This window comes from Toxotes jaculatrix, chromosome 18, assembly GCF_017976425.1.
Source record: "Toxotes jaculatrix isolate fToxJac2 chromosome 18, fToxJac2.pri, whole genome shotgun sequence".
Taxonomy (NCBI): Eukaryota; Metazoa; Chordata; class Actinopteri; family Toxotidae; genus Toxotes; species Toxotes jaculatrix.
This window is the reverse complement of record NC_054411.1, coordinates 18,724,548-18,744,277: the sequence shown is the minus strand read 5'-3', so window position 1 is coordinate 18,744,277 and position 19,730 is coordinate 18,724,548. Positions and strand designations below refer to the sequence as shown.

General features: G+C 39.8%; 1 protein-coding gene across 3 annotated transcripts; it reads left to right on the top strand.

Annotated features, from left to right (window-relative positions):
- The first annotated feature begins 10 nt into the window (after nucleotides 1-10).
- LOC121197872 (histone acetyltransferase KAT7-like) lies at nucleotides 11-19,051 on the top strand. Of its 3 annotated transcripts, none has more exons than XM_041061616.1 (15): nucleotides 11-145; nucleotides 2,145-2,289; nucleotides 4,021-4,239; nucleotides 6,001-6,282; nucleotides 6,429-6,511; nucleotides 6,880-6,966; nucleotides 7,553-7,651; nucleotides 7,782-7,892; nucleotides 8,803-8,994; nucleotides 10,133-10,222; nucleotides 10,494-10,634; nucleotides 11,117-11,210; nucleotides 11,491-11,637; nucleotides 14,502-14,608; nucleotides 14,813-19,051. In XM_041061616.1, exons 1-15 carry the CDS (start codon nucleotides 131-133, stop codon nucleotides 14,909-14,911), a joined length of 1,911 nt encoding a protein of 636 aa, XP_040917550.1. In that variant the 5' UTR covers nucleotides 11-130; the 3' UTR covers nucleotides 14,912-19,051. The 3 variants fall into 3 exon arrangements, with proteins under 3 accessions (XP_040917550.1, XP_040917551.1, XP_040917549.1); XM_041061617.1 differs by having other exon boundaries at nucleotides 5,998-6,282; nucleotides 7,782-7,871; XM_041061615.1 differs by having other exon boundaries at nucleotides 5,998-6,282.
- Nucleotides 19,052-19,730: the final 679 nt, after the last annotated feature.

The window sequence follows — 19,730 nt, the reverse complement described above, 5'->3', positions numbered from 1 at the left end:
TTTTCAGCTGAGTTGGCTCATGTCAAAAGCTGGCGATTTGTTGTTGTTCTTGTTTATACAACCTGAGATAAACTGCTCCCCCGGTGCGGAGGAATAATCTGCCAGAAGGCGATACGTCACATCTCTGAAAATGCCCCGGAGAAAGGTGAGGCAGATGTTTGCTGCAGACTCAGCCCTATGAGTAGACTGCAGATCGGACACACAACAACATAACGTCATAGCTAATGTTAGCCAACGCAGAGGTAACACTCAAGTTGTGTTCAAAAACCTGTGACCGCCTGCGAGCCGAAATGCGATTCTCATTCAGAGAGATGAGGTTTATGACGTTTAGGCGTGTGCTGAATTTCAGTGTTAGTAGAACCACTCAACTCAACTGCCGTTTCGTGTTGTTGCTAAAAGCTAAGCTAGCTCATGTTTATTGCTGAGTTGCAAGAACGTGTTGTTGTCTATTAAGTTTCACTTCTTCGGGGTACAGTGAGAAGGGCTTTGAAATTTTGGGCTCTGCTTCTTTTGTTCAGATTTCTGTAAACCGATGGAGAGGCGCTGACCTCCGTTAACGTCGATAACGGCAGCTTTAACTGCTGAGAAGGGAACAGGCTGTTCTTTGGGTGCAGGATGAAACGAAGAGTCCGTACCAAAACAACGCTGTGATTGGACAGAATCGAGAAAATGTTGCGGTCATTGGTTCAGTTATCTCAAGCCCCGCCCCCTGTTCAATTTCATTGGCCGTATGCAAATAGAGCGCCCTTTTTACTGTTGTGAAGTTGTCAAACGCGCTTACCGTAATGTGCGCTAGTGGTCCATGCTTATAGAGTGATGTTAGTTTATTTTTCTGATAATTTCTGTCCACTTGTATATTGCCTGTTTTCATCTTTAAGTGCTGTATTTCATTTTAGTAGTAATAAAACTACCCTAACAGCGATGTTATCCATATTATTATTCACATATTAGGCACATGAAGTACATTTATGTGAACTGGCTGAGGGTATCGTCTTATATAAAGCTTCCTTATTTCGATTTACTGTATAATGTTTTTTTTATTTTCTGTATACTCTGCTGTACATATTTTGTATCAGTTACCGCTTTAAACGAATGTTTATTCATGTGTAGCTTTTCATATATTTTAAATTTCTTTGCTCTGTTTTCATCATTTTAGTATCTTGATCGAGCCTGTCTCTAGTGCTGCTGCAACAACTGTTATCTTATTATTGTTAAATGTAATTTTCAAGTGGAGCTTTTCAAATATAAAGTTGGACCTAAAATAGTAAAAAAAAAAAAAAAGTGGGGAAATGAATGTAATAAAGCAGTCATTGTCTGTAAACTGAATGTAGCATGCTAAAGAAGTATGATTATGAACAAAATTACGTTGAAGGAATGATATACAAAAAAATACCGGCAGCTTTATTTTATTTTATTTTTTACCGCTTGAGTTAATATTAAACAATAGGTGGCCCTGTAGTGGCACACTCGGGCTATTATTTGGGAGGATTGAAGAGGCCCCCACTATGTTATTTGTGAAATGCAAATGACATGTTGGCTACTGCTAGTCTCCTTACCCCACCCCCACCCAGCCGGATTTTGGTCTCTGTAGTGTTGTAGTGTGAGCCCCTCATATGCCTCCGTTATCAGCTTCACCCCACTCGGTCCGTGTGGCAGGCAGCTTGTGACAGCCTGCAGCTTGGACAAACCATGCCGCAAAATACGTTTCTGGGACCTTTCATGAGTTCATTTGGTTTTGCTGCGTAGTTAGGCGCCATTGGAAACTGTCCTCTGTTCAAACAGCAGACTTTAACAGACTACAGCCTGGAAATTAACGCGGGAGGTGCGCTCAGGCGTCGTGATGCAATAGACGCAGTCGGCTTTATTCGGGTCCGTGTCCGTAGTGATGCCGATTAGGTTTATTCTGAGTGTTTACTGACAAGCCCATCGTGATGAGAGTGGGTGCAGAGCCGGACGTGATGTGAAGTGGGTGATGCTCGTCCCCCCCAGTATGGGATCTTTGTTAAATTATCCGCTGGTAAAAACAAACAGACAAACAAACAAATAAACAAAACAATACAGATCCTAACTGATCGTACACAGTGCAGTTTTCAGCGCAGGTCTTTCGTTAAATCACGCAAATTGCGTATGATTGTTGTTTTCAGAGGACCGCAGGCAGCAGCTCGGACGGGACTGAGGACTCGGATTTTTCCGCCGACCTCGAGCACGCCGAGGTTAACGAGAGCGCGCACAGGCGCAGCAGCACGCGCCTGACTCGCGCATCACTGCGCCTCAGTCAGAGCTCGCAAGGTAAATATGTGAACGTTTTTCTAAAATAACCCATTGTAAGAGGTATAAGAAGTCACTTGTACCAATTGTACACACAGTACACAATGCATAGACAAGAAGAATAGAAAACGGGACAAATAAAAGCTAAATGGGGGACTTTTATAGCTTAGAAAGGAAGAAATAAATACATCAGCATCAGCTGTCTACCTGCTAACATTGCTGTTCTGTCATAAGATGTCTTATGGCTGATAATTCATTCCTTTGAAGTGTTGAAGTAATTTACTTTCAAGGTGCTATGTTTTTAGTTTTCCTCAAACCAGTTTATAAGAATAAAATCTTCCCATTTACAGCACAGTAAAGTAAAAATCCAGACGGGCCCATTAACCTTTTACACTTTGTGTAATTGCACCAGTTTATTTCACCATTAACTGAACACCAGTGTATCCAGAACTTTAGGAAGGCCTTTTCTTGGCTCTTTAACCTTTTATCTTGCTGTAAACTTTTGAAAGTTCGAAGTACCATTTTCCTGCCTTTTTTCCTTGCAGGTATAATTAAACCTATTTATAATATCACAGTTTAGTGTTCTGCTGTCGACCTGTACTGACCTTTATTTTCTTTTTTTTAATCATACATATTTTTCTCTACTCATATTTAATACGATATTTAATGTCTGCATTCAGTGTAATTTAGTTTATGTGAGTCATTTTAATGAGGAAGTATGTTTTCATTCAGAGACCACAGAGAGACTTCAACCCCCCCTCCCTCACTTCAACAGTTCAGCAGTAGCTATTATATATGGGCAGTGATAAAGCATGAATGGGTTCAGACAGCCTGACCTCCCCCCACCACAGACACACAAACACACCCTGTGTGACCTCTTTCTGCTGTGGCTGCCAGAGGGGATTTACAACAGAGAAAGAAAGGCCGACACTGCTTCCTCTTCTTTTTGTTACTGAGAGAAGTTGGCTACGCTGTCTCAGTCCTCACAGAGGCACAGCACAGAGTTTTCTCCAGAAAGAAGTGGACTCAGTTAGAGGTTCAGTCTTCTTTTCTGTGGCAGGATTAGACTCTTCATAACCACTGAGGCCGTTCGCAACAAGTAACTCTCTCTCGCTTTCTTATCATTTTTGCTTGGAGTTGCTTAGTCACAGACTTCTGCTTGGGTTTCAGAAATCAATCTAGGATCTGGAAAGCTTTTAGCCCATCTGTTCAGTTCTGTATTATATATATGTTTTTTTCCATAGAGTGCACAAGTAGGGCTACTGCTAGCATTGATTTGTAGTATCATTTCCTGTGTTTATTTTCTGTACTGATTGTTTGCTGATATCAAATAGCTTTTTTTGTCTTACCAACAATCTAAAACCTAAAGATATTCAGTTTACTGTCACATAATACAAAGAGCAGTACCAATGATCTCTCTGTCGATTTACTAATCACTTTACCTACTGATCATTTCAGCTCTGCATTCAAGCCCTTTCCTCTGTCACACTGCTTAAACCAAATGAAGAAAAAAAAATAGTGTATTAGCAGTAAAGTATATCCAAAGTAAAAGTAATCATTATAAAAAAAAGTTATGTTAAAATCTTGGTGTATTAACCTTTAATCGCTTTGTTTATGATGAAGGTAGTTTAGGATATGTTTACGTGAAGCTTGATACTTTCAGTTCTAATGCATTTTATGAGCTTAATGGTTCTGTACTGACAGACAACTACAGGCAACACATAATTGCTCTTCTCTTCTCGTCCCCTTTAGAAAACTTCAGCTCAGTACGGAGCAGTTCTCCTGCAGCCGCGGGTCCCGATGAAGGCCTGGATTCAGCAGCAGAGTCGGCAGCAGCAACAGTAGTGGCAGCGTCTGTCTTTTCCTCCGGACGCAGAATCACACGAAGCCAACAGGGGGCGACAAACACCACGGCCAAAAGATATCCACTGCGTCAGAGTAGGTCGTCCGGCTCAGATACTGAAGCTAATGGTGAGACCTGTAGTGTTACTTGTATGTCTTAAAATAAGATCTATACACCACATTTGGGATGATGTCAACATTTATTTAAAAAATTAGATGCAGTTAGGTGTATTCATTCACCTCCTCTTGGTTGTAGTAGAAGAGAAAGATGAATTTGTTATAAGAGAGAAACAAGAGGCACAGAGAAAAGAAGATGAGGGATTTGAAAAGAGTGAGGGAGAAAAGTGAAGACAGCAGTAAAGTTCAGGGAAAGAGTGAGAGGACGAAAGGGAGAGTAAAAGAAAAGACAGATGAATAGATGAGAGAAATGAAAAAAGAACTGGGAGGACAGAGAAAACAATGAACAACACGAGGACGAGATGGAGAAAAAGGGGAGGAAGAGGAAGGGCGTCTGTATTTGTGTTTTGTCCATTCATTGTGGTGCTGTTCTGCTAATGTCATCAGGCCTGTCTGTGATCACAGTGTGTTCCTGATTATAAAGAAGACAAATATGTCTCAGTACACATCCAGGACTTGTGTTTTGTCAGTGGAACAAATGAATAACCTTATGGAGACCCGGGAGCTGTTGCTATCTAACTTCAGACGCTGAGAGGAGGTGACAATCTGTGTCCATTAAAGCAGATACATCTGGACTCCGATTGTCCGCTTGTTCAGTGTTATCATTTGTGACCTTAACACTGAGTCATACTGTGAAACAGTACGAAGTGTGATGTCATGACACACAGCTAATCAGGATTTATAATAATTATTATTACCATCATTTCAATCCAGTCAGTGTCTCACAAACCTGGTTTATTTGTACAATACAAAATATAGAAGACATTTGCAGAGGACAGGTACAAGTTTGGTGGCAGAGTATGGAGTTCATGTTCTAAAATAAAAATAAAAGCGTCTGCATTTAAAATAACAATATATAAGCTAAACAACTTGCAGTTTGTTTATTTGGCAGTCGCTGAGAACTTACAGAAGAGGACTGTGTGTCCCTGTAGATCCCTGTATCCTACACAAAATACAATTCTAACAAAACTCTTTTCCGAATAATAAATATTATTCCATTTTGTATGTTCTGTACTCACCAAAACTATAAGTGCAGCACCTTGTTTAATGATAAAGTGTATCTTATTTTGCCAGTTTTTTTTTCTCTGTTTTAAATTAAATCATATTGATATGTGATTTCTCCTAGGAATAGATATATAAAATAATATAGATATATAAAATAACCGATTCTATCACTGGTACCTCTTGTTTTTCTTTGCCTTTGTTTGCTTCAATGCCTGAGGCATTTCTCAGAAAGTTAGTCTCCCCTCAACCTAAGTGATATTGTGAGTGATGTTTTGGGTTGTAACACAGAGTGAAACTGTTTACATTGGCAGAGGTTTGCCATCTCATATTTAAAAGAAATTTAGCTGACATCTTGAATAGCCCAGTGTGACTGAAAAAAAGAGGAAAAGAAATGGGCTGCAATATGTCCTCCCGTTCACCTGCCAGCCTCTCACAGCTCAAACACTGATCTTCTGCTGCACTAACATCAGTCTTTACGATTGAATTTCTCTGCTGGCAGCCGCTGCTGGAGGGTGTTAACTGCATCTGTATGTGGTCACATTTGCAGCCTACAGAGATTTCCCGTAAGATAGATTTGTTGCAATAGAGAGGCTAGATATTTTTTTATCCCCAAAAAACACTTGTATGACAACTTAGGCTACTTAGGGATGGATATAAAAAAAAATTTAAATCACTGAAATGCGTTTCTTGTCCTAATTGGCTCAGCAGACCTAAAGCAGGGGGCAGACCGGGACGAGACCCCTCCTCGCACACCTACAGGCAACGCCCCATCCTCAGAGTCCGACATCGAGGTTTCCAGCCCAAGCAACGACCTTGTGTCGTCTAGCAACGATATTGTAGTTTCACAAGAGGAGGACGAGAGATTGGCTAAAGAGCTGTCACTCAAAGAGGCCGCCGCCCACGACCTGTCCCACCGACCCAAACGACGGCGCTTCCACGAGAGCTACAACTTCAACATGAAGTGTCCCACACCTGGGTGCAACTCACTGGGTGAGCACACAAACACTCCAACATTTCTCATTGAATCACATGTCCTCGGGCCTATAGACCAAGAGCCTTTAGCTTTCTGTCCCTCTCTGTCTGTCCCTCTCTGTCTCCCTTCCTATTTTCCTTTCCTTTTCCTCTTTTTCACTCAGGTCATCTGACAGGGAGGCATGAGAGACATTTCTCCATATCTGGATGTCCTCTCTACCACAACCTCTCTGCTGATGAATGCAAGGTACACACACACACACACACACAGGAAACTGTGACCATTTTAATGTGTTGTCTCTGTTTTAGTTTTTTGTCAGCTATCTGCCACAATGGAGTAGAAATAGTTTACATTCTTTCTTCAGGTCGTCTTCAAACTACTCTTTAGCTTCTTTAATATCGTTCATTAGTCAAACCACGATTGTATTGTGGGAACATCCCAGCCAACCCACTGCGACCAAACGTCCAGTGGATGAAACTGAAGGAAGCCAACAGACTCAAATTGAAATTGTCAGGCTGCGAAGCCTGCAGGAACATGTAGGTGGCTGCTGTGATGTTTCTGCCGCGGGGCTGGTTGTGAGTCGTTGGTGGTAGACAGTGTTGATGTTTTGTCAGGGCAAGGCATCAACGCGTGACAAACAGGCTGAGGAAAGGACGCTGTCACACCGTCAGGACGAGAACAGACATTCCACGAGAAACCAGGTAACGCACGAAGCACACAAGCGCACCAGGCGAGCATAACACACAGTGACATATATGTATATGATGTAAAACACAGATACAGGTACACATATTCTGTCTTTCTGTAAGATAATTCTGTTTTTCAACTGAACTCAACAAGTCAATCCAGGTGAATTCTGTGGCCCTTCTTTGATTTCACCTGTCCAGTTCACTTCATCATGAGATGAAGGTGTGTTTTAGCGCGTGTCTGTGTGTATGAGGGGGAATTCCTGCACATTGCAGCATTACTGTTAAAGCAGTATCACCTCAGGCCAGATATCTGAGGTATCTGTGATCCCCCAGTGTAGCAGAGAAAAGAGATGAAGCGCTGCTGTAGGTTGAGTTACAGTAAGTGTGGTAGGACTCATTCTTACTTACAATCATATCTTTTGTTCAGTACAACTCAACAAGACAGTACCTGTTTATATACAATATGAACATCTAAGATTTAAATCTAAGATATTGATCTGTTGTTTTGCTCTACCATTGCTAAGCCTGAGAAGATAAAGGGGTGAAAGTGCAAAATGCAGAATCTTCTGTTGACGTGTTTGTCTCTGTGTGGTCACAGGCCCCAACAGAGCGTCAGCTCCGCTACAAGGAGAAGGTGACGGAGCTGAGGAGGAAGAGGAACTCTGGCCTCAATAAGGAGCAGAAGGAAAAGTACATGGTAAGTGGGTGAGAGATGAAGGTATGTGCAAATACATTATTAAACACATTAGCGAAAGCATTTCCCCATTTTATGTTTTGACAGTCTTCCTTCTTTCCTTCTCCCCCTCCCTCCCTTTTCCACTTGCTAGGAGCACCGTCAAAGCCACGGGACGAGCCGGGAGCCACTGCTGGAGAACATCACCAGCGACTACGACCTCGAGCTGTTCAGGAAAGCGCAGGCACGTGCCTCGGACGACCTTGTAAGAGAGAAAACTCATCATCATCTCCCCTCCCTTACTCTCTTCTCCTTCCCTTTCTTTGTTGTCCCCTCTTTTCTGCCTTACTCCTCTTTTTCTCTGTTTCAGTCCGCAAACCCTCCTCTGCAGCCACAGGAGGAGTCTGACTATTTTTGGTAGTTTGGACAATCACTTCCTGTTATTCTATATTTGTCTTTTCTCCTGCTCTGTTACTTTGTGACCCATTCAGATGAGAAGCCACTGTTATTTTCAATCAGGCTTGCTTTAGACATTTTTCATGATATGCTTTGCACCACCTACAGTTTTCCAAAGTAAACAATAGACGTAGATTAGTGACAGGCTTTTCAAGCTGTTATCGGTTTCCATTTCACTATAAAATAAAAGCCATTTTGAAAAACGTCACTTAACACGTTTAGGTTATGTTATACTTGTACTGTAATGCTGATAGTCTAAAATGAACTTGCCTTGAGGCCTTAAGTTATGTAAGTTTGAGACATTTCGAAAATACTTTGTTTTCATACAAATCTTACCCTCTGTAGTTTTTCTTATGACTGTCATCATTTTAGTAGCAAAGTTTGCTACTTTGAAAAGGTTTTTACACTCCTTCCACGCAACATGTAAACAGAAATATTTTCCACATAAATTTGTTTCATATTCTCATATTAAGCCTTTTCCTATTTGTTCCTACATCTTTTTATTGTATTTTTTCTTTTTTTTTTTGTGGCTGGTTTCCTCCACTGAGGTTTTCCTACGTGTGATCTTTGGCTCACTTGATCTTCTTCCCTAAATAATTGAGATCTTTCTGTTTTTCTCCTCTCCCCCCCTCTGCCTGCTCGCCTGCCCCCTCTTCTTGTCCTCTTTATACCTTCCTTTCCTCCCCGTCTCCCTGTCCCTCCTGTCTTGGCCTGTACAGGAGAAGCTCCGCTTGGCCGGTCAGGTGTCGGAGGGCAGCAACATGATAAAGACCATCGTGTTTGGTCGCTATGAGCTGGACACCTGGTACCACTCTCCATATCCAGAGGAGTACGCCCGACTGGGGAGGCTCTACATGTGCGAATTCTGCCTTAAGTATATGAAGAGCCAGACCATTCTGCGCAGGCACATGGTGAGGCAGTAGTAGTTTTTTTTTTAATGCAGATGTGTGTGTGGTTTTGGTTTTGACCACATTAATCCATTTACACTTGACTATTGTTGAAATAATCTTACATTTGCTTGTGTCAGACTTGCAGATACACAGTTTTTGGTATTACATTTTTAGACGCACAACTCACATTCATGTCTGTTGGAGAATTCAGTTTCTTTCCTAAACTACCTACTTCAGTTCCTCTGCCTGTCTGGAACGTCTCAGAAAAGGTTTTGATTGGTATTGCAGTACTTATTTGTTGTCATTTTAAGTTCTTTGTGTGTCACTTCAAGAGAGCGCAGCTTCAATATTAGGATTCACTTTAAAGATTCATTCTGCTGATATGCTGTACATCATCAAAGTTGACCACTTGTAACTTACCTCAGTATTTCTAAGAAAAATAGGCTGCGTTATGAAAATAAAAGCACACATAAAAGTAACTGTGCAGTGTACAATGCCTTAGGCTGTTCAAAAAAAAACACCACAAAGTACTACAAATTATTCCTGCTGTGGTTAAGGAGCAGTTCTTTATCTTAACTAAAATATCTCTGATCAATAAGCAGAAAAATTGAAGATTCCAGTCAGAAATGTTGAAGCATTAAAGTGAAAATGGACTGTGGCACAAAATGAGTCTGGACTATTGGCTTCAAACTATAACCTTACTATCTCAAAGCCTAAGGCCAGTCATAATTTTATTCCCAGGTCTCGCAGACTCTATTTAGATAGACTTTATGACTTTTCTCTTCTGATGCAGTTCACATTGTTTCTATATTTGAGTGAGAGATGTAAGAAGAGGACTGGACTTTAGAGGATGGTGTGCCCTGCAGAGCGTAATGGTTTGGAACTGGGACCTGAAACAGACCAGTGTTGTTTCAGTAGTTTTTGTTATCAATTATTTAACAGAGAATGGTTATTTGTAGCACCAATAAGAAAGAGCCAATGAGATTAAAACATTTTAAAAACACTTTGTACAGTTTAAGCTTCCAAGCTGGAGATGTGAATTGAATTTTAAATGAAGTTTTTTATCCAAACTGGCCACTAAGTGACATGTTTTTCTAACTTGTATATAAAGTAACCATTGCTTTGTTTTTCCTCCTTGTTTGTCGCCCTATGCATAAAGGCAAAGTGTGTGTGGAAGCATCCTCCAGGTGACGAGATCTACAGGAAGGGGAACATCTCTGTCTTTGAGGTGGACGGAAAGAAGAACAAGGTCAGAGAGAGCAAGTCGTCCTGGCCTTCATCCAGAAGGTCCAGGAACCATTGGTCCTCAAGCAAACACATTTTCACATTTTTTAGAATAAACCTCTCTTAGTTTAGAGCTGTGTCAGTAATTGCATTAGCTAGCTGTACAGGGGTGGATAGCTGACCAGTGTGCTATCACATACGCCATCATGAAAACCCGATATTGGTCAGTTGTATCAGAGTGAAGTGAACCAGTAAGCTTAGTTCAATTATAATGCCAGTGATGCCCTTCCTCACAGATTTACTGCCAGAACTTGTGTTTACTGGCGAAACTCTTCCTGGACCACAAGACTCTGTATTACGATGTGGAGCCTTTCCTCTTCTATGTCATGACTGAAGCTGACAACACGGGGTGCCACCTAGTCGGATACTTCTCTAAGGTAACTGGGGAGCCAATCACGGAGTGCTCCTGCTTTCAACATGTTTTTTTTCCCCAATATATCAGGATTACCTGAACAGAGGCCTTGAAGTTAAGTGTTTTACAGGGAGGAGAATGAGGTGTAGGTTTGAGAGTGAAATGTACAAAACACTTTTTTTTCCCTAGGCTGTAGAGACTAGAGCAAATGAAAGTTCATAGATTGTTTCTGATTATTGCATAGTCCCTCAGCACATGATATAATGTTTAATTTTGTGTATACACTGTCTGGGTTTAGTGAACATATAAAAACAAAGGTAATGAGACTGGAAAAAGTAAAGATCAGACAAAAACCTTTATAGTTTTTATTTTTCTTTTTATCCTGCTGCCTGTGTAAATATCAGCTCAACCTCACAACATAACCTCAATTTCAAAAATATTAGTGCTGATATCAATGACCTGTGTCAGTCAAATCATTGTGTTTATGGATTTATTCTCTTTCTGCAGGAGAAGAACTCTTTCCTGAATTACAATGTGTCCTGCATCCTCACCATGCCACAGTACATGAGGCAAGGCTACGGCAAGATGCTCATAGACTTCAGTGAGTACAGATGTCAGACTTCAGTGTGTGTATTTCTCTTTGTGTGTCCTTGTATGTGTGTTTGAATCTCATAAACTGCCTTACACACTGGCTGGGGATTCTGCACAGCACGACAACAGCAGATTTCAGAGGCTGTCTGCAGCACTTGCTCACCTGAAAAAACATACAACACTTTTGTTATTTTAGATATTACAGTCAGTAATATGATTTTATCACCTTTTTCTGTATCTTTAAGGAAGAAGATGCTTAACATAAAGTTCTTTCTGACTTGTGCTTCCAGGTTACTTACTCTCCAAGGTGGAGGAGAAAGTGGGTTCACCTGAGCGTCCTCTGTCTGACCTGGGCCTTATCAGCTACAGGAGTTACTGGAAGGAGGTGCTGCTGCGCTACCTGAACAATTTTCAGGGCAAAGAGATCTCCATCAAAGGTCAGAACGGCACCGCACTCTCCATAATTATGGAAAGAGACTGGAACATTTCAGGAGAGAGGAAAGTTGGGCAGTGATTTTCAGTTTTTGAGATGGAAACAAAACAACATCTTAGTTTGACGATGGTCGTTGACCAAGTAATTCATAAAAAAATAGAACCTGTAAAATAATCTGTGTAATGTCAGGAAGGAAACTGAGATCCCCAGTAGGTTAGCAATTCTTGAAACTGTATGTGCGTGTGTTTGTTAACGTGTGTGCGCATGCATTCGTGTGCGGCCACCTTTGTGAATGGATCGGACAGAGAGCACTGAGGCCACACCAAGTCAGTGTTAAGGTGATAGATGAAGGTGGATGTACACATTCACAGGAGTGGGGGAGCACCATGCTTAGTTACTGTGATGATAAACAGAAAACAAAACAGAGAGTCTGCAGCCATGCTGGTGTCTCTGTGAGCCTGTGATGAAACACAATGGTGCTTTTAGAGAAATGCTAATATTAGCAGGCTAATATGGTAACAGTGATATTGCTGATGTTTAGCAGGTATAATGTTTACCATATTCCATATGTTAGTTTAGCATGTTAGTATTTGCTAATTAGCACAAAAAACAAAGTACAGCAGAGGTTGATGGGGATGTCATTAGTTTTGCAGATATTTGGTCATAAACCAAAGTATTGGATGAATTAAAAATTTGACCTGATGGCGTTAGATGAAGGGACAGAGGGTGATGATAGAGTGTTTTAATTTAATTTCAGTCAAAGTGTAAAAGCCTTTGAAAACACACCAGCAGGTGACATCAGAGCTTTTTCTCCCATTTCCGGTTAAAATGCATTTATTCAGATGCCCCAGACCGTTTCCTGAAATTAAATTAAAGCTGCCCTGACAAGTTTTCTTATAAGCAAACAAAAGCTCTGTTGACATTTAGTGTTTTTCACCAAAACACAATGTGCATGTCCTTGATATCCGACAGACATGTTGCATGCATTTCCTTCCGCATGAAACTATTGAAAAACAGATTTTCTGAATATTGTAAGTTGTGAATTGTTTACATCCATGTTTTCTGGCGTGCAGTCTTCGTCACTGCCTCTGTTGGCACGTTGCTTAGTTTCATTGTGCATTTTTACCATAAACTGTCAATCAACAGAATAATGTGAAACCAACCACTCATAAAAACATGTCTCCATAAGGCTGCTATTGTTCAAACACACCGCATGGTACCTTTTAAGCTGTTAAATGTCTTTTTTAACACTTAATTTGAGTTAGCTGAACCAGAATTATTTGTCGCCTTCGATCAGTCTCCACATGCCAGGCTGCATTCTCAAGCTGAATGGACTTTAATCATGATTGTCCATTACTGGCCAAGTAATGGACAACCTGCTGCTCCCTGCCTTTTCACAGATAATTCATGCTGTTGATATTAAATATTCACTTCCAGCTTTTAAAGTTTTACATGTTCACTGACCCATCGTGATTTTCACAGCATTAATTACACACACCCCTACGGGAAGAGTTTCAAAGAAATTCAGTTGACTACTACAAATAAGACATAATATTGTACTTGGGTTTAGATGAGTCACAGCTCAGAATAACTCCTATTCACTGCAATTCAAAAACCTTTTTGTCATAATAAATAAAGAAAGCATCAAATAGTAGATTGCCAGCAGGGTCAGACAGCAGCCATTACAGTGGTACGAAACAGCGAATAATTCAGTAATAACACTCCGTTCCCTCATTCCCGAACCTCCTTTTCTTTTGAGTGTGTGTTTTTTCAAAATTTCTGCATCTTATTGTGAATTTAGGAAGCTGTTTTCAGCTCTCACTGTGTCCTATCCCACTCTGCACTCAAAATGTGTTCTCGCTGTACTGCCATGATCCGACTGCTGCGGCTCTGCCATTCTCTGCAACACGTGGCATTGTAAAAAGTGGGGTTTTGTCATCATTCAATAGCGTTTTGATTAGTTTTAACTACACTGCTGTGTTTACACATTTCAGAGTGAGCTGGGAACATGGTGGTCCTACCTTAAGTTTTACATCAAGACAGCACAAGCCACAACAAAGATGCTGCTGTTTGAGAAAACAAATCTAAATTCTTCCTGTGATTTCAGATTGTTTAATGTTCCTGTGAATATGTAGCTTTATAGGGAAACTATCCATGTTTGAAGTCTGTAAGATCTTCATTTTTCTGAAATCTAAAATGACACAGCATGGCAGCTCAACAGTTCACGTTTACTGACCTCAGAAAACAGCTTGTCGCATGTCATTGATGCAAAAGACAATGATCAGTTTGCATCAAGCATTCAAACATTGAAAAGGTCAAACTCTGCTGCTGTGTAATTGTGACTGTAGTTACATAAACATCTTAGAGCTTTCTTGTTTTGTATTTGCTGTCATTTGTTATTCTCTAGTTTTAGCCTCTCTAATGGCCGGGCTCTAGGCAGGCAGTGTTGGTCCAAAGTTGGTTTTGGACATTCATGTCCCCAACAGGATGAATTATAATGATTTTGTTGATCCTCAACTTTTCACCTATAGCAGGTTAAATGTCTTCAGGTTAAATATCTTATTTTTCCTGTAATACTAGTGTTTAATGCTAATCAAATCAAATGCTAACATGTTAACATGCTAAAATAACATGGTAAACATTATACATTCTAAACATTCACTGCTCTTGGCCGAGAAATAGCCTGGTACACTCCGTAACACTCTATGAAACCACAACATGTAGTTTTTACACTTTTATTTTGATGCAGATTACATGTGCTAATTAGTGGCACGCTGCTTTCCTGCTGTATCCTCTGTCTTATCAATCAGACAACTCTGATCCCGTCACTCTGACCTCCTAACTCTGGTCCCATTCTTGTGTTCACAGAGATCAGTCAGGAGACGGCTGTGAACCCGGTGGATATTGTTAGCACACTGCAGTCCCTCCAGATGCTCAAATACTGGAAGGGAAAGCACCTGGTTTTAAAGAGACAGGTACGAAATAAAAGGATCAACTTTAAAAGTCAAAGTTTCCTTCATGCTATTCTGTCAAGTCACTAGATAATATTCACTCTGGCTAATTAGTTTTGGTCAAAAAGTGTAGAAATCCTATTAGGTACTAAGGACAATTACATTTCAACAAAATTACATAACTGTTCATTAGTATGTGCAATGTATGTATTTTTTTTCTTCCTGTAGGACCTTATTGACGACTGGAAGGCCAAGGAGTCCAAACGGGGTAATAGCAAGACCATTGATCCTGCAGCCTTAAAATGGACACCACCTAAAGGGACGTAAAGGAGCTTCCTTTCACACTCCAGAACCACAAAATACACACAAACACAGACAGATCCTCCTCTGTACACTGGCATGCTCACAGACCCTGAGCCTAAACCCTCACACGCTCTCTTGTACAAAACGCTTTCAGCAGCTACAGCGTAGTCATTCACTTACAGAGTCAACCATTACTCTGGGTTCAAGCAGTCACTGTAAAGGCTTCAGGAAATGGACTTCAGTCCAACGAATGATAGAAAATAAAACTGAAAAGAGGCAAACACAGTATGTTCCAGTATTCAACTTTTCAAACTAGTGCATGTGATCAGTTTGTAAGATATGGCTCTGCAAAATTTAACCAAACTGTAGTCAGTTTACATTAAGAGATCAGCGAGGGCCTTCTAATGAAATGTACACCGGAAATTGTACATGCTAAAAAAAAATGTGACCAGTATATGAAAAAGTAATGGTTAATTAATGGGAATGTGGTGAACAGGTGAACATGTTTTTAAATACTTGAGTTAAGCTAATTGTAACAGAAGAGTTATGGTTTATATGTACTTGAAGCAATAAGCAATAAAAACTAGACTCAACAGCCTGGACAGCTATATCCCGCTGGCTGTTACTCACTTAAATTAAAGTGATATATTATTATTTTAGATTTTAAGTAACTTTTCTTCATCCGTGCTTTTATCAATAACACATTCTTATTAGAAAGATTTCCTGTTGCCTTGTCACTACTGTCCTTCAAACAATAAACGCTATCGTTTATTTAAAATGAGTAGCGCATTTGAAAGCAAGCACTACGTAGTGCTTGCTTTCAAATGACAGCCTGAAGAATATGGAGCCTCAAAGTGATCAATATTAAATAAATAAATAAATATTCACCTAAATTAAGTCATATATATATATAATGGTCTATATATTTTTAAACTAACAAGCTCAACAACTGCTACCAGATTTATCCAGTTCCTGTTAGCTAAAGCAACAATACCAAAGTAACTCTGAATCAGCTATATAGCTGCTGTTGTAAACAAACACAATACACAGACATAGGCACTAACTTTCTCTTTTTATTTATTTAGAAAGTTGCACGTGACCAACTAGCTGGCTTACTAGCTAGGCTGGGTTGTTAGCTTTTTTTTACTGCTCAGCATCAAAGTAAGGAGCCATTTTTTGGCAGCTGCTAACATTAGCTGCTCAGAGTTACTTCTCTTCACTTTGATGCTGAGTAATAATCCAACTTCACAACCTGGCCTCACTAGTTAGCCAGTTAGGTTGGTAGCATGAGCAGCCGTGTTAAGCTAAGCTTTAAAAGCTAAAGCGCTTTCATACTGTTGGATGATTCAGAATATACTTTGACAGGGTTGTTGCTCTAGCTAACAGGTGCCATTTGGGTAATTCTGGTAGCCGTTGTTGAGCTGCTAGCTTAAGAAAGGCAGGGGGCCATGATTGGCTCAAAGGTGAGAAGCTAGTGACAACGTTACTGTCATTAAAAGTGACTGTATGAAATAGCATTTGACATGAAATAGTGTCTTTGGGAAAAAACAGCATTTGAAATAAAATATAATATTCAGTAAAATTTTGTTATCAGTTATTACAAGATGATGATTTGAGTTTTAATAATTTCTTCAGCTGTTTCTCAAACTGTTTGTTTCTTTATTTAATATTTATATTACACAGTTTCTTGGAATATATATAACAAAATAGAGGATAAGCCAGTATTCACCATTTATTTTTTCATTTTCAGGCTTCAACTAAGAGTCTTGTCCAGTATGCTGTTAGTGTGGCTAAAATGTAAAATAATGGACCTAGCAGCCAGTGATGTCAGTCTACGTAGGATGGCCTCTGACATCTCCTCAACCTCATTTGTTATCTGAACAGTGAAAGTAATTGTGCATTGTTAGCGCACCTCCCTCCAGACACTTAATTAGCACAGACCACCAGGCACACCCTCTAATCCAATCTGCGACAGCTGTTATTGAACCTGTGCAGCATTTCATTCTGTTCTCAAGACAGAGCGCATGTCAGCAGCACGCTGACTCATGCAACACGGTTTGGCAGACAGAGACCAGCTGGCTGTTATTAAACAGGACAAGGCCTGGGTTCAAAATGCGTCAACTCTCGAAGAATAGGAGCCATGACCTCGATTGACCGTCCAGGTCACATGACTAAATAGAGAGTTCCCACACAAACGGGAAAAGACAGTGAAAATGAATTTGTTCATTTGCACAAGAGAAAATATGGAAAGGGTAAAAATGAATTTCAGCAATTCCATGAATAAAATATTATCTAGTATTTAGGATATTGTCGTTGCACATACTGTGGCAGATCAGCTGTAGAGTGATGTGTCGTCACATCATGCATCCAATCAACTAATGTTTTGTTTACTTCTTTGCAGTCTCTTTTGGTGTAAGAAAGAGAAAAGAAAACAGTGGCTGTTTGAGCTCAGAGCAAATGTACTCCGCTTCTCTCTCATGCAACAAACACACACATTGTGTCCAGTATTTAACCCATTTCACTTGTCAGTCAGTTAGCTGGGAAGCTATAGCTGCCATTGGTCATGCTTGTACTGTGTTATGTCACCAGGATGGGACCTTTTGTTACCACCTGTCAACCTCCACCCCCACCTGCTTTTTGTTTTTCTGTTTTTTTTTTTTTTTTTTAATTTATCTTAGTTTTAGCCGCGTTATTTCATGACGTCTACACCTTTATTCCGAACGAGAAGGTACATGGGGAATCTCAGTTGCTAGGAGTGTGGGAGATCACAAACATATTGCTGTGTTTTCTGTTCTTTGTGTTGGTTTTGTTAAAGTTCTCAGTGATATTTTACACTTTTTCTACCTCTAAGGTTTTACCACTGTATAAAAGCTAAAACGGCCCCTTTTTAGCTGGTTTTCTCTTCTTCGTTTTTTTTTTTTTTTTAAGTTCTGTGTGTTACCATGAAAATATTTAGCTGTGTTTGGCCAGCAAGTTTTTTTTTAACTAGATTTTTTAAAAAAACATGCTATTTATATTCTTAAAAAAAAAAAAAGATGTGTTAACTGCGTAGAACGTATAAGACAAAGTCTGGTAGGGGAATGTTTACTCTATAGGGCCGGCTTCCTTGTGAATAGAAATATTTATCTAAAATTTATATGTAGATCTGAATGTGTTTAGAAGCTCTTGGGCATCCACCCACCACTAACAAAGACAATGACAGTAGTCATTTTCATTTCAGAGGTTCATCTCCTGTCATCAAAAGTGACGTGATTGAATCAAAATGTGTCACTTTTGCACATTGTCACTATTTGTTACCAACATAATTGCTGCTGCAAGCATGGAGGAAAATCTGAGCACAACCTTTATGTGTTAGACCAGTGAACATGGTCAGCAGCAGTTTTTTTTTTTTGTTGTTGTTGTTCTTTATAGTCCACAGTGTTTGATTGATAAGTGATTTTATTTGATTGACAATCTCCATTTTTATTGATTTAGATCGACATGTTAATTGTGTAACCAGCTCTTAGGATTTAACATTTGGGAACTATGCATATTCACTTTCTTGTCGAGAGTTAAATGAGAAGATTGGTACTGCTCTCTTGTCTGAATGGTAAATATGACGCTACAGGCAGCAGCTGGGTAGCTTAGCTTAGTGCAAAGGCTGAAAACAGCTTGTATCTGGCACATAAATCTCCATTAAAAGTGTCACTTTTACAGTCTGGTTTTTGCTCAGATAAAACAAACAGGGTATAATCTTTTCATCCCTGAGCTTTAGTCAGCAGAATTTTATTACTTTCGGACAGAGCCAAACTAGCTGTTTCCCCCTGTCTTCTAGTCTTTATGCTAAGCTAAGTGGCTATTCTACAGAATTACCATACAGACATGAGAGTGATATGGGTCTTATTTTAATCTTGCCAGGACTGTGAATAAATGTTTTTCCCAAAATGTCAAACTGTTCCTTTAAAGATTGTGCATAAGCTTAGACAGCAGTTGGCTGTGAAATTGGAGGTGTTTGGCCAACAATGTCAGATCGAATCAGCTTTTTATTCCAGAATGCTTTGTTGTTTTGTAGCTTTTGTGTCACTATTTCAAACGTGGAGGAATCATCTTCTTTCACTAACTACAGCCTGAAGTTACACTTGTTTTTCTTCTGTTGCCTTTAAATTGCATAAAGTTGAAGATGTTTTTCTTGGTCTTGTTGTCTTGTTTTTTGTTTTTGTTTTTTTCTGTTTTTGTTGTCGTGTTTTCTTTCTGCCATCTGTGGATTATTTTGAATGTGCTTCACATGTTTATATTTTCTTTAATCCTGTCTTCATTTAGGTCTCACATGAGTTCATGAGTCATGTCACTGACTGACAGGCTTAAAATCAATACCCACAGCTTATGCATTTCAGAGGACTACATGTATCCTTTTAGCACCTGTTCTCAGTAAACCTCTGAAACGTGCCACTGACCAAAATTACTCATGACTGTTCTGAGAGTGAGGAGTGTTATTTTTTTTGCCATTTCTTAAGTGCATTTACAGGAAGGTGCACTTACTTTTTTTGAGGAATTTCGAAGTAAAAATCCATACTAAAGCACATCTCCCGATGACGGTGATGCTCCGTACGTGACTGGGGCAGTTTTGTTCTTGACCGTACTTGTTGAGAAATCATGTGCGTACTGTAGGTATGATGGAGCGATTTAAATTATCAGTGGTAAATAACAGGTTTTGCTTTCCCTGTCTCTGGATTAAAGAGGATTTTTTTTTTTTTTCAAAGGCTGCCCTTTTGCACTGATACTTTAGAGTAACACAGAGAGAAATCCATCAGAAGCAGAGAGAACATATTCTCACAGCAGCAGAAAATGGAACTGAACATTTTTT